Genomic DNA, 11069 nt, shown 5'->3' on the forward strand with positions numbered 1-11069 from the left:
CCTATAGAAAACACAAAAAACACGAAAAATAAAAATAGGAATAGGAATAATTATTTTTCTATAGCAGAGATCAAGACGGAGATAAAAATTAATTTTAGAAATGGGACGGAAAGCTGTTGAAACTGCTGTGTTCTGCGTCCATGATTGAATCAATTGTTGATTAGAAGAAGGGGATTGTAGAAGGTGAGAGAGACAGTTCAAGAGAGAGAGAAAAAATTGGGGGCAAAAATTGCCTTCAGTATTTTTCATTTTCTTTTCTTAACTCTTACAAATCTTGCTGTCTATATACATACATGTAAGTGAGAATAACTAATTTTACTAACCTAACTATGACAAACTAATCTCTATAATTAACAAGCTAATTATCCAACTAACATTCCTCCTTAAGTTGATAGTTATGCATATTGTCATAATATCAACTTGGAGTAAAAAAAAAACTACAATCTAACTATGACACCATCTAACTAACTAACATTCCCCTTCAAGTTGGAGAAATGGAGAATTCCATATCACTAACTTGCAATAAAGGAAGATGTCAATCATCAAGTAACAAAATCACTGGTACCATTCCCCCTCAATTGAGGAGCATACAAATCGAACAGGCCTAGCTTGCTAAAACAATTCTGAAAAGGACCAGGTGCTAAGGCCTTGGTGAAGATATCCGCTGTTTGATTTTTGCTTGAGAAATGTAGCAACTTAACTAACCCAGACACAGCTCTTTCTCGCACCACATGACAATCTACCTCAATGTGCTTAGTCCTTTCATGAAACACAGGATTCGCTGCAATATAAAGGGCAGACTGGTTATCACAATAAAAGGGAATGGGCTGAGTAATAGGAATATTAAGATCATGTAGAAGATAGGACAACCATTGAACCTCACACACACCACCTGCCATGGCTATATACTCGGCTTCTGAGGATGACCTCGCTACAGTAGGTTGCTTTTTACTCTTCCAAGAAACCAAAGCATCACCCAAAAAAAAGCAATACCCAGAAATTGACCTCCTGGTATCTGGACAAGATGCCCAGTCAGCATCAGTAAAGCCTTTCAGACAGAGGTCGGAAGAGGTAGGGAATATGAGGCCAGTAGCGGGGGCATTCTTGAGGTATTTCAACACACGAATCGCTGCTTGATAGTGGGATGTTGTGGGGCAGTCCAAACACTGACTTAACTTGCCAACTGCATAACAAATGTCTGGCCTTGTCGTGGTCAAATACACCAATCTCCCAACCAATCTGCAATATGCTGAAATGTCGTCATATGGAGGTGTAGCTGATCTGGATAGTTTTGATGTATACTCCATGGGAGTACTAACTGGTTTGGCATCACTCAAGCCATAGTCCTTCAACAAATAAGTGACATATTTTCTTTGACAAACAGAGATATCTTTGTTGCTCCTAGCTATTTCCAAGCCTAAGAAATATTTGAGATCACCTATGTCCTTGATGCTGAATGCTTTGTCTAGAGCCATCTTTGTTTTTCTTATTTCATCTTGGTCATCCCCTGTCAGTATTAAATCATCCACATAAACCAAAACAGCAGTAAACGACTTGGCAGATTGTTTAGTAAAGAGAGAGTAATCATTGATGGATTGTTTGTACCCCAAACTAACTAACATTGAAGTCAGTTTCACGTTCCATTGCCTGCTGGCTTGTTTTAAGCCATAGAGAGACTTTTTGAGTTTGCAGACTAGGTCCGGTCTTGGTAGATGAAGGCCTTTAGGGGGTCTCATATAAACCTCCTCATCCAGATCGCCATGTAAAAATGCCGTATTGACAATCTATTGATGGAACTTGGCAATCTATTGATCAAATGGATAGCATGGGCAACGGCAAAGTCCCAATAGCAATTAGGGACAGCAGAGTGGAATAGAATGGATCGAGCTACCTGCAGTATGTGCTGGTGCTTACGTTCTACTATTCCATTCTGTTGTAGAGTTGCCACGCATGACCTTTGATGCAATATGCCTTTGGCTTCATAAAAGTCATGCATTAAGAACTCCTTGCCATTGTCAGACCGAATGCACTTTATAGTCTTGTGAATTTGATTTTCAATGAGGGTTACAAGGTTTTTAATCAGTCTTTCTGTCTCAGATTTTAATTTCATAAAAAATATCCAAGTGTATCTGCTGTAGTTATCTACTATAGTGAGAAAATACTTGTTACCATCAGTAGAAAGAATATTCAAAGGACCCTAGATATCAATGTGTATAATGTCAAACACTGCATTAGATTTGCTATGACTAGTAGAAAAAGAGAGCCTCTTTTGTTTGGCAAATTGACAAGAATCACACGGCTTTGCAGCCACAATTTTATTAAAGTTTGAACTAGAAATTGAAGGAAACGAATCATGTAAGAGTTGCAATTTATTAAAAGGAACATGGCCCAATCTGAGGTGCCACAGTTCAGTGTTGTGCATCGTGGTGTCATGTGAGCTGCATTGAAGTGTATTATGTATGGTGGTGCTAGTGTTCAGTGTATACAAGCCATTAGAGTAATCAGTTGCTCCAATCATCTTCCATGTTGGAAGGTCCTGTATCTCACAACCAAATTTGTTGAAAACAAATTGGCAGTCAAGTGATGCAATGAGTTGTGAAACAGAAATTAAATTGTATACAAAAGATGGAATGTATAAGACATTTGTAAGGTATAAAGATTTTGAGAAAATGACATGACCCACAATAGATGCAATGATGATTTGGTTGTTTGGTAATCTAACTTTATTGGTTTGATTTTATGGTACGAATCAAATGCATCTAACTTATATGTCACATGTATGGTGGCTCCAGTGTCGATGACCCAGGAGTCATTGTACTGTGAACAAATGGACATGACAGCATAGTGATGCTCACCAGGAGTGGTGTTATTGGCTGAAGCAACTTGATTCATATTATGATTGACCTTGGCTCCATGATGCTGCAAAAGGGCCAGTAGTGCATCTTTTTGCTCTGAAGTAAACTTCGCATGTGAAGATTCCCCCTGATTCTCATACAAGCTAATTGGTTCACCGTAATCATCATCCTCAGCAGTGAGATTATTGATTTGGTTCTGTTTCTTAAGATGTGGAGGCATTCCATGCTTGCGGTAGCAAGTGTCGATGAGATGTCCAGTTTTACCACATTAGGCACAGAGCTTAGAACTTCCTCTGCCACCTAGACTGCGTCCTCGACCGCCTCTCCCGCGTCCTCTGCCTCGAGACTGAAAAGTGTGTGATGAAGCAGTGCTCAACAAAGGGCTCAGCTCAGCAATGTCAGTGCCCAAGAGTTGCCGTTCCTATTGCAGCATCATTGAATAGGCAGAATCAATGGAGAAAAGAGGGTTCATGAGCATAATGTTTGATCGAGCACTTCCAAATTGTTCATTGAGGCCCCTCAAGAATCGTACCACAAAAGTATCCTTTTGATAATTGCTAACCGTGTCAAAGACACAGGTGCATTTCGGTGTGCAGTTGCACTGTGGGAGGGGTCTGAAAGTTTTCAAATCTTTCCAAATTCCTTTGAGTTTGGTGAAATAATGAGTGACAGACAGATCACCTTGCTTGATTGAGAATAACTTCTCTTGGAGCCCAGCAATCTTGAAGACATCCCCTTGATAAAATCGATTCTTGAGTTCTTGCCATAAATCCTTGGCTATACTATTTTCCATTACACTTTGAGCAATGTCACTGCTTAGAGAAAGTATTGCAACGATCCTAAGCCTCAAACAACGGGTCATCTATGGGTGGCTTCAGGAGAGTACCATCAATAAAGGCCAATTTGTTCTTTGATTTAAGCACTAACAACATATAGTGCGACCAACTGTGATAATTCTGATGATCAAGAACCCTAGAAATCAAGGGGTTACCTGGACTGTCCGCTGGATGCAAATAATAGGGACTAGCCAAATCGAGATAAGGGCTCACAGTTGATTTCGTCGACGTGGATTGCATACTAGTGATTTGTGCCATAATTTGGGCCAAAAGTTGGAGATCGATGCTTCCAAGATTCGGGGTGTGGTTGGAATCCATTGGAGTAGGAATTGAAATCTTTGATCAATGAATCTAGTAAATGACCGATTCAGAATCTTCTTCCCTTAATCCCGTTGATCGGAGTTCTCACCACAGTAATATCACAAGATCGTGGAGTGAGAAACTCTCATCAAACTCTATAGTGTAGGTTTAAGGAAAGAGAAGAAATCAAGAGGTGGGAGTACAAAAGGGAGAAGAAATGAAGGATTCAATCCATGGAACGCTCACCGCACCATGTTAAAACTGCTGTGTTCTGCGTCCATGATTAAATCAATTGTTGATTAGAAGAAGAAGGGGATTATAGAAGGTGAGATAGACAGTTCGAGAAAGAGAAAAAATTGAAAGCAAAAAGTGCCTTCAGTATTTTTTATTTTCTTTTCTTAACTCTTACAAATCTTACTGTCACATATATATACATACATGTAAGTAGGGGTGCACAAGACCCGGTCCGGCCCGAAGACCCGGACCGGACCCGATGATTTCGGGGTTAATTTGGCCCGGTTTCGTTATGGTCTGGTCAGACCCGAGGTTTCAATAGATGGCTCCGGTTATTTATTAAATCGGGTTCGGGCCAAGCCTCGGGTCACCCGGGTCCGGCCCGTTGGACCCGTGTAGTTGTTTGCTACTTAATATTTTGTTGTTATAGGTTGATATGACACTATAAATTATTATTATTATGTTAATCTTGTGTTGGTTGTTAACTTTGTTTTAATTGTCTTTTGAACTTTGAATGTTTAATGTGTAATTGATATAATTATTATTATGAAACTTTAAATTATTATTATTAGATTCTAAATTATTATTATGCGAATGTTGCATTGTTATGAAATAATTATTTTTCAAAATTTAGAGGTTCAAAAGATGTAGAATCTAATTTTTGGTGATGTCGTGATATAGTTGATCAAGACCCGGGTTTCACCCGGTTTAGACCCGGCTTAAGTGTGGCCCGAAAGTAACACGATTTCATCGGGTAAAGGTCTCATAAATAGACCCGGTCATTATTTAGAGTCGGGTTCGGGTCACGGCGAACCCGGCTTCACCCGGCCCCATGTGCACCCCTACATGTAAGTGAGAATAACTAATTTTACTAATCTGACTATGACAAACTAATATCTATAATTAACAAGCTAATTATCCAACTAACAAAAGCAAAAAAGTATCCCCATCCCAAACCCACCCTATTGACATCCCTAGTCTTGCTCTTGCTCATTGAAAATTCAAAAACATGTACATAGAAGTTGGAGAGCACTTCCTAATATATAATATTAATTTTGTCACTGAATTCACGGTGATATATTTTAATTTTGTTTGTTGATGCAGGTCTTAATAGATGTGTTAAGTGGTAAGAACTCAATGCTTATATGGACGACTATTTGAGGCCTGATATCAAGAGGGGCAAGTTTTTTTAAGAGAAGCAATCGATTCTTCGTCTTCATTTCATTTTTGGAATTGGATGTATTTATAATTTATTTTATGTGTTATTATATAATTTTAGATGTGTAGTTAAAATAGTCACAAAAAAAAAAAAAAAGATGTGTGGTTAAAATTTGATGTAATATTTTAATTGTGTTTAAAGCCGTTCAAAATAACAAAAATACGATTTGTACATTAAAATTAGTCGCTAAAATTAATCACTAATATATTTGTGTATAAATATATATGTAATTTAATTTATTTTTAATATATATTTATATTCTAACATATATTTTATACCAGTAACTAACTTTGATGACTGATTTTAATATACCATAAATATAATAATTTCAAAACACATAAAAAAATAAATAAATATAAAGCCCATCTAAAACAATATAATAATACACAAATTTTTTTTAAAATACATCCGAAATCGTCTAAAAATTTATCTAAAATAAATATCATTAAACATCTAATCCACATAAAAAAGTTCTTTATTTAAAAAAATTATTTGCTTTTTGTTTTTGTTTTTCTTCCTTCCCAATTCGCAGATTTAAAGACGTCATATACCTTTTACAAAACTCTTCCTTGTTTTTGTTTTCCCTGCTTTCCAGATTAAATGATTTAGAATTTTTTTAATTTTTAAAAGTTATAATTTTATAAATTTGTATTGATTTTAAATATAATAAAATGAGTTCAGTGTGTGTTGGTAAGACGACATATAGAATGTTTTTAGAAACATTTTCCATTAATGATTAGCTAATCCTATATTCTTTTCCCCTTTTGTTTAGATAATTTACGTGTTTTTTTTTTTTTTCGGATTGCGCTCATGTGTAGTAGACAGAAACAAATATAAAGAATTAATCCCAGTATTTCTAGAAAACAAAATTGTGTTTTGTTAAGAATAATTTGAATTTTGGTAGGAGAGAATACAAATAGCGATTATGACAAGTTTTTAATTCGTAATTAAGAAATATTATGTAAATAAATTATTTTTTTAATAAGTTAACTAAGTTTTTTTTTATGTCTCTCCTTTTTTTTAACTAAAAATTTAGAGTTATTAATTTTTATAATCTTAGACAAAGTCTAACTTAATTGAACTTAGTTATTAAAATGAGTTTTTTTTTTGTGACTGAGTTATCAAAATGAGTTGATTGCGTGGTATCACGAGTTAAATCTCAATTTAGTCCCTGAAATTTAGTTTGATGTTCAGAATGACCCTCAAAATTTTGTTGGCCCCAATTAGAACCCCCAAATTTACAATTGTGGCTCCAGCTTGCCCCTGCGATCATCTCCGTCACGGGAATGCTGATCTAGCGCAATTGCATGACATGACGGACAGTACTTAAACGACGACGTATTGGTTTCACGCCCAAACCCTTTGAAAACCAATGCACCGTGGTTTAAGTAGTGTCCACTGTGTCATGCAATTGCATCAAATAGCATTCTGGTGACGGAGATGATCGAAGGGGCAAGTTGGAGCCACAAATTCTAATTTGGGCCAACGAAATTATGGAAGTCATTTTAAGCATCGGGCTAAATTTCAGAGACCAAATTGAGATTTAACTCTGGTATCACCGTTTTGAATTTATCCCTAATTTAATTTTCAATAAACCACTATAAATATCTTTAAAAATTAATTAAAAAGTATAAAAATGAAAATGATAAGAATGTTGAAAGAAATTAATAAACGTAACAAAAATTCTATTACTTAAAGCATATATAAATGAAATTAAAATCTGATCAAACCTACCATTTGAAAGAATTTGAAAATAAAAAAATTTTAAAAGATTAACAAAAACTTAAGAAATCTTATTTTTCAAGTAATAAAATTCATAATTGAAATCTAACTATATAAAGTCTTTCTCTCGCTCCAAAACTAGTGAACACATGTTTATTTTCAACTTTCTGCTCAAATGAAAACTAATTTTACCATGAAAAATTAGCTTTGAATTAACATGTACATTTTTGCATTCAACATTCACTTTATCATCTTTGAATTTTAGTGGTACCACCTATTTTAATATCTAAATTCTTCTAACATGAAGAAGAGAAGAGAACCAGTAAGAAGAGAGAGAATCTTATCCACAACCACCAAAACCAACAAATATAATTAAATCCTTACCTTTAAAGTTTGAACCATAACACAACACAATCAGAAACCATAATATCATCATGGCTACTTTGTTCTCAGTGTGTTCGGGTTCATCTGCTTTTCTGTCTCCATGCACTTCACACACCAGGTGCTTGTCTCTTTTACCCAAAGGATCACCACTTCTTCACCACATCAAGAAACCTTTTTCTGTGAAATCCCTTTCTTCTTTGGAAACTCAAGAAGTATCATCAGTATCAGTGTCACCAGCAGTTACCACCTTCTGGCAATGGCTTAAGGAAGAAGGTGTTATCTCTTCAAAGACACCAGTGAAACCTGGTGTGGTCCCTGAAGGCCTTGGACTTGTTGCAACCAAAGACATATCAAGAAACGAGGTTGTTCTTCAGGTTCCAAAGAGGTTTTGGATTAACCCAGATGCAGTTGCTGCTTCTGAGATTGGGAATGTGTGTAGTGGTCTCAAGCCATGGCTTTCTGTTGCTTTGTTCCTCATTAGGGAGAGGTCAAGGGATGATTCACTTTGGAAGCACTACTTCCCTGTTCTGCCAAAAGAAACTGATTCTACTATATACTGGTGGGTTTCTTTTGTTTTGTTTTGTTTTTTTTTTTTTTAATTTCTAGTGATACAATGGTTTGTTTTTTTTTGTTTTTTTTTTTTTTCATTTTCTAGTGATACAATGGTTGGTGAGAATTTGGTAAATATGGACATTGGTTGATTGAGTTGTTAATTGGTTATTCCAGTGCAGGTCAGAGGAGGAGCTCTCAGAGATTCAAGGTTGGTGATCTTATTTTGACACACACATCATTTAATGGTTAACAATAGATAGTTTTGATATTAAATAAATGTGATAATACATTGTTTAATGCAAGTGCATAGAACTTTTTGATATGTATGTGTGCAATGTTATATTATATGCCTGTGTGTGTAAATGTTATTAGATAGGCTGTAATCAGGATTAGGCCTATTGGGAGTTATTCATGGGTTAGTTATTTGTTAGGTCTATAAACTAATGAATTTCCCCCAATGTAAACAACAAGTGTTGAATAATGAATTTGTGTATATAAACTTATAAAGTAATAGGTCTATCACAGACCTAATTGAAGTAATATGCATGTGTAGGTACTCAACTTCTGAACACAACATTGGGTGTGAAAGAGTATGTGCAGAATGAAATTATGAGACTGCAAGAAGAAATCATACTCCCTAACAAGAAGCTTTTTCCTTTTCCTATAACACTGGATGACTTCTTCTGGGCATTTGGAATTCTCAGATCAAGGGCATTTTCTAGACTTCGCAATGAAAATTTGGTTGTTATTCCACTAGCAGACTTGGTAAGGTTCATTTCCTCTCATGCATCCTGCAGTAGTATGCACCATTCACTTCTTCTACTGCAATAACTGTAGATCATAGAGGAGACTAATATAGACATATAAACTGCATGGTATTCCTATGAAGATATTACAATCTTGTGCAGAAAAAATTGATATTTTCCAAATTAAATTTCTGGATCAGATAAACCACAGTGCAAGAGTAACTACAGAAGATCATGCTTATGAAGTTAAAGGAGCTGCAGGCCTTTTCTCTTGGGATTACTTATTTTCCCTAAGAAGCCCCCTTTCTGTCAAGGCTGGGGAACAGGTGAAGGCTTTTACCTTCTGTTTCTTCTTGTTTTTTGGTCTAATTATACACAACATTATATTAAAATGATGAACATTAACTCCATCATAGGGGTTTCCACCAAGAGTTATCCAGCTCTGCATGTCAAATTGCTGTGAACTATACGCATTAGTGCTAATTTTTTGGTGCCAATTCCAATTTCATCTCCATTCTTGATAATGTGAATTGCAATCATACTATAGTTAAACATAACAATGGAAGAAACTCCTCACTGCAGATATATATCCAATATGATTTGAACAAAAGCAACGCCGAGTTGGCTCTGGACTATGGCTTCATCGAACCAAATTCTGACCGTAATGCATATACCTTGACACTTGGAATACCCGAGTCCGACCCTTTCTATGATGACAAACTAGACATTGCAGAGACCAATGGTTTTGGTGAGACAGCATACTTTGACATATTCTACAACCAACCACTTCCACCAGGGATGATTCCATACCTGAGACTTGTAGCTCTAGGAGGTACTGATGCTTTCCTACTGGAAGCGCTATTCAGAAACACTGTCTGGAGTCATCTAGAATTGCCAGTGAGCCGTGACAATGAGGAACTTTTATGCAGGGTTGTTAGAGAGGCCTGCAAATCTGCTCTTGCTGGTTATCATACAACCATTGAAGAGGTATATGATTTTATATTCTAATTTGAGATAAACTCATACACATTAAAGGGTTTCACTTTAGTTTATAGGTAGGTATTCATCAAAACAAAAATGAGGTTCAGTAAATATAAGCATATAAACAAATCTCTACTGAGCAGGTTCATTATTAAATTGGTATATATATATATATACACATTTTTTTTTAATTTTGGAGCTTTTGAGCTCAAGAAATAACTAAAAGTCTAAAACACAAGCATTTGAATGGCAGGATAACAAGTTAAAGGAAGCAAAATTAGATTCAAGACTTGCAATAGCAGTCGGAATAAGAGAAGGGGAGAAGAAAGTTCTGCAACAAATTGATGAGGTCTTCAAGGAGAAAGAATCGGAACTGGACCAGTTAGAGTATTACCAAGAAAGGAGGCTCAAGGACCTTGGCCTCTGCGGCGAAAGTGGTGATATACTAGGGGACCTTGAGAAGTTCATGTAATCTTGCAGGAAGCGCCCCCTTAGGGACACTACTATACATTTCCAGAGGACAATGAAACAGAACATTTGGTAGATGGAATCTTTCAAGACAAGTCCATGCCATGCACTCAATCAATCTTTAAAGGGTCTTAATCAATTTTTTTACTAGGTTTATTACATTTACAACCCATTACTTGAATGCTGCTTGCAAAGAGGATAATGTAACGCTTGAATTACACTTCTATACCGGTTATAAATATAGTCAAGATGGTAATGAGAATGAACTTTACAATGCTTGATGTGAGTCTGTGGTTGGAGTAAAAAAATGAAGGGAAAAGATCAAGATACAGCTTTTGCAAAACCTCAATAGAATTAGAAGCTAATACTTTCTTCCTTTTTTTTCTCCTCTTTCTTTTCCGTGCTTTCCTACAAAATCATGTGTACATAATAAAATTTCTAAGACAGTATGCCAGTGATATGGATTCTTCAACACAGAACTTGAGGAACTTGTGTGAATGTGCAAATTTTTTAAATTCATTTGTCAAAGTTCAAATTCATAGTTGTGCAGCTGGCATTCCTACATCTGGCGGCCTGTACTCATCTGACTTCACTGGAGTTGCGTGGGCCAAACAGGTCATTGCATTTTGTCCCCTCACAGAGGCACTCTTGAGGGTTGGCATAGAAGTAATCTTCCTCCTTTGGCTTGTCTGACACCCGACGACGAAATGGCTGCCCCATTCTGTTTTCATGAACCTGTCTCACTGCATCTGAAAACTCATCAAATGGAAGG

The 11069-nt window shown here is 36.1% G+C and overlaps 2 protein-coding genes across 2 annotated transcripts; one reads left to right on the forward strand and one right to left on the reverse strand.

Moving 5' to 3' along the window:
• Positions 220-4705, reverse strand: LOC107633947 (uncharacterized mitochondrial protein AtMg00810-like). The gene has a single exon (XM_021119745.1). The coding sequence runs from the start codon at positions 1734-1736 to the stop codon at positions 543-545; it is 1194 nt and encodes a 397-aa protein (XP_020975404.1). The 5' UTR covers positions 1737-4705; the 3' UTR covers positions 220-542.
• Positions 7465-10678, forward strand: LOC107631855 (ribulose-1,5 bisphosphate carboxylase/oxygenase large subunit N-methyltransferase, chloroplastic). Its single transcript, XM_016335424.2, has 6 exons — positions 7465-8109; positions 8282-8310; positions 8656-8867; positions 9049-9174; positions 9431-9835; positions 10083-10678. The coding sequence occupies exons 1-6, from the start codon at positions 7601-7603 to the stop codon at positions 10299-10301; spliced, it is 1500 nt and encodes a 499-aa protein (XP_016190910.1). The 5' UTR covers positions 7465-7600; the 3' UTR covers positions 10302-10678.

The sequence above is a fragment of the Arachis ipaensis genome, chromosome B03 (assembly GCF_000816755.2).
Source record: "Arachis ipaensis cultivar K30076 chromosome B03, Araip1.1, whole genome shotgun sequence".
Lineage (NCBI taxonomy): Eukaryota > Viridiplantae > Streptophyta > Magnoliopsida > Fabales > Fabaceae > Arachis > Arachis ipaensis.

Bases quoted from the DNA above. Each gene is read 5' to 3' on its own strand.
- LOC107633947 (XM_021119745.1), bottom strand. From the start codon at position 1,736: ATGAGACCCCCTAAAGGCCTTCATCTACCAAGACCGGACCTAGTCTGC.
- LOC107631855 (XM_016335424.2), top strand. From the start codon at position 7,601: ATGGCTACTTTGTTCTCAGTGTGTTCGGGTTCATCTGCTTTTCTGTCT. The intron at 8,110-8,281 runs GTGGGTTTCTTT...ATTCCAGTGCAG, and splicing joins ACTGATTCTACTATATACTG to GTCAGAGGAGGAGCTCTCAG. The intron at 9,836-10,082 runs GTATATGATTTT...TTTGAATGGCAG, and splicing joins ATCATACAACCATTGAAGAG to GATAACAAGTTAAAGGAAGC.